A 2,097-nucleotide genomic window follows, 5' to 3' on the forward strand; every position below is an offset into this window, starting at 1 on the left:
TGAAATATTTTAACCCCTCGTTATTCGAGCCATACTTATTTCTTATTTTTAAAATTATTGTTTTATTATAAATTGTGAAATCTTCATTTCTGGTTTTTGTTTTATAAATTGTATTCGAAATTCGTATTGGGTGTTTAGCTAATGCCGTTGTATGGTGGAGGGGGTACCCATTTATTGATTAAAATTTCGGACTTTATGAGTGTCTAGACTTAATCATTTATTTAGAGATTTCAACATTTATATTATTGATTTTGAAAGTTTGGAGAACTAATCTTATGTTGAAGATTTTAGACTGTTTAATTATTGTTCAGAAATATATTAGTGCTTTGTTTGCAGATTTATGGATTTTACTTTTATTCTTTTTAAAGGGGTGTTACAATTAAGATATGTAACTGTTTTTAAATTTATCCACATAATAAATATATAACACCTGTATTTATATATTTCTTTTAACTTTAAAGATTTAAATTAAAAAAAAAAGTAAAAAACTAATAACCACTTTGTACATAAAAGAAAGATTAATAGAATCATTGAAATTTCTCCCAAACTCAATATTATTATTCAATGAACAAATATTTGAAATTATGAAATATGACTTTTCCTCTTTTTGTCTTGATTCATAAATGTGAATTTCCCCCTTTGAGTCCTCATTCATCGTCAGATGAGACACTAACATCTTCATTAGAGGAGACACTAAGATCTTGATTGGGTGAGAGATCAACCTGTTGCTTAGCCTTGCCCTTCTACACAACCACAAATGAATTAGCGGCTAAAATTTCAGTGGGGGTGGAGGCCCACCTAGCCACCCTAGCCATGGGCTAGGTCGGCCCCTGCATATACACATGTTAATTGGAAAAATAAATAAAGTACATGAGTTACCTGCTCATAAATCTTCTTTCTCCATAGTATCACATATTGCCATATGTTTTTAAAATCATCTATGGTAATACCATCCTTCCAAATGACCTGTTGTGCTCCTTTCTTTATTGCATTCATTATAACCTCTCTTCTATTATCAGATGATACTACTGCATGTATGAGAACAATTAGCTAATGAAATGGAATGTAAAAATATAAGATTATTCTATTTATACATAACAATATTTATTAGAACATATATAACTTTAAAAGTGAATAAAAGGCTTTGAAAAATATAGAATATCTCTGACCCATATAAAAAAGAATGTGAATATATTAAATCTACTAAAATATATCAGTGTCTATATCTATAACAAAGCTAAAAAAAATTAAATCAACTCACAAATAACCGTAAATTAGTGTCATATATATTTATTTGTAAATATTAATTGTTCTTATGTTTATTCAACTTTAATCTTATATAATATTGTATAACACAAACTCACAAATAACTGGTAGTAACTTGAATTCTTCATGAATTTGTTGCATTAGTTGAACACCGTTGATGTCTTTCATGTGTATTTCAGCAATAACGAGATCAAACAAATCATTCCTTAACATACTGAAAGCCTCAGCAGCATCTTTTGCACCCATTACTGAAATTCATTTAAGAAAATCATTAGCAGTGCAGACATAAGGTGGAAAGATTTTTAAAGAGGAGTGTGTGTATATACAAGTGTTGTATATGTTAAAAAAATCAAGATATACGTTAGTAGATAAATACAAAATAATACCCTCGTATTCACATTCTTGAAGCATGTTACAAATTTGAGTTCTCAATGTCTCATCATCGTCCACCACCAAAAACTTATACATCTTTCTTTGATTTTTGAATTTGTATCTTGTGGTTGCTAAAGAACTTGGGTTGCATCCAATTTATAACAATTTTTCATGTCAATCCTGTAAAGATTAATGAATATATAATAAAAAGATATGTAACCTGGATAAAAATTTAATAGATATGGGTGGATAGTATATATCCTTATTATCTTTAACAAATATCTATAGATAATAAACTAAATGTATCTATATGTAGATATGACATACGATTGTATAGTTTTATATATAGTAGATATCAATATGTGTATATTCATTAGTGTTTTTTGACAGCTTAGGTTGCACCTATTTTCTAACCAATTATCCATATCAATAGTATAAAGATTCAAACATATATACCAA

At 27.9% G+C, this 2,097-nt stretch overlaps 1 protein-coding gene across 1 annotated transcript; it reads right to left on the reverse strand.

Moving 5' to 3' along the window:
• Positions 1-638: 638 nt before the first annotated feature.
• LOC141690110 (two-component response regulator ORR21-like) lies at positions 639-1,797 on the reverse strand. The gene is made up of 4 exons (XM_074494753.1): positions 1,653-1,797; positions 1,365-1,514; positions 880-1,028; positions 639-743 (listed from the first exon to the last, which is right to left on the reverse strand). The coding sequence occupies exons 1-4, from the start codon at positions 1,732-1,734 to the stop codon at positions 648-650; spliced, it is 477 nt and encodes a 158-aa protein (XP_074350854.1). The 5' UTR covers positions 1,735-1,797; the 3' UTR covers positions 639-647.
• Between the last annotated feature and the right edge of the window lie 300 nt (positions 1,798-2,097).

This window comes from Apium graveolens, chromosome 10, assembly GCF_009905375.1.
Source record: "Apium graveolens cultivar Ventura chromosome 10, ASM990537v1, whole genome shotgun sequence".
NCBI lineage: Eukaryota > Viridiplantae > Streptophyta > Magnoliopsida > Apiales > Apiaceae > Apium > Apium graveolens.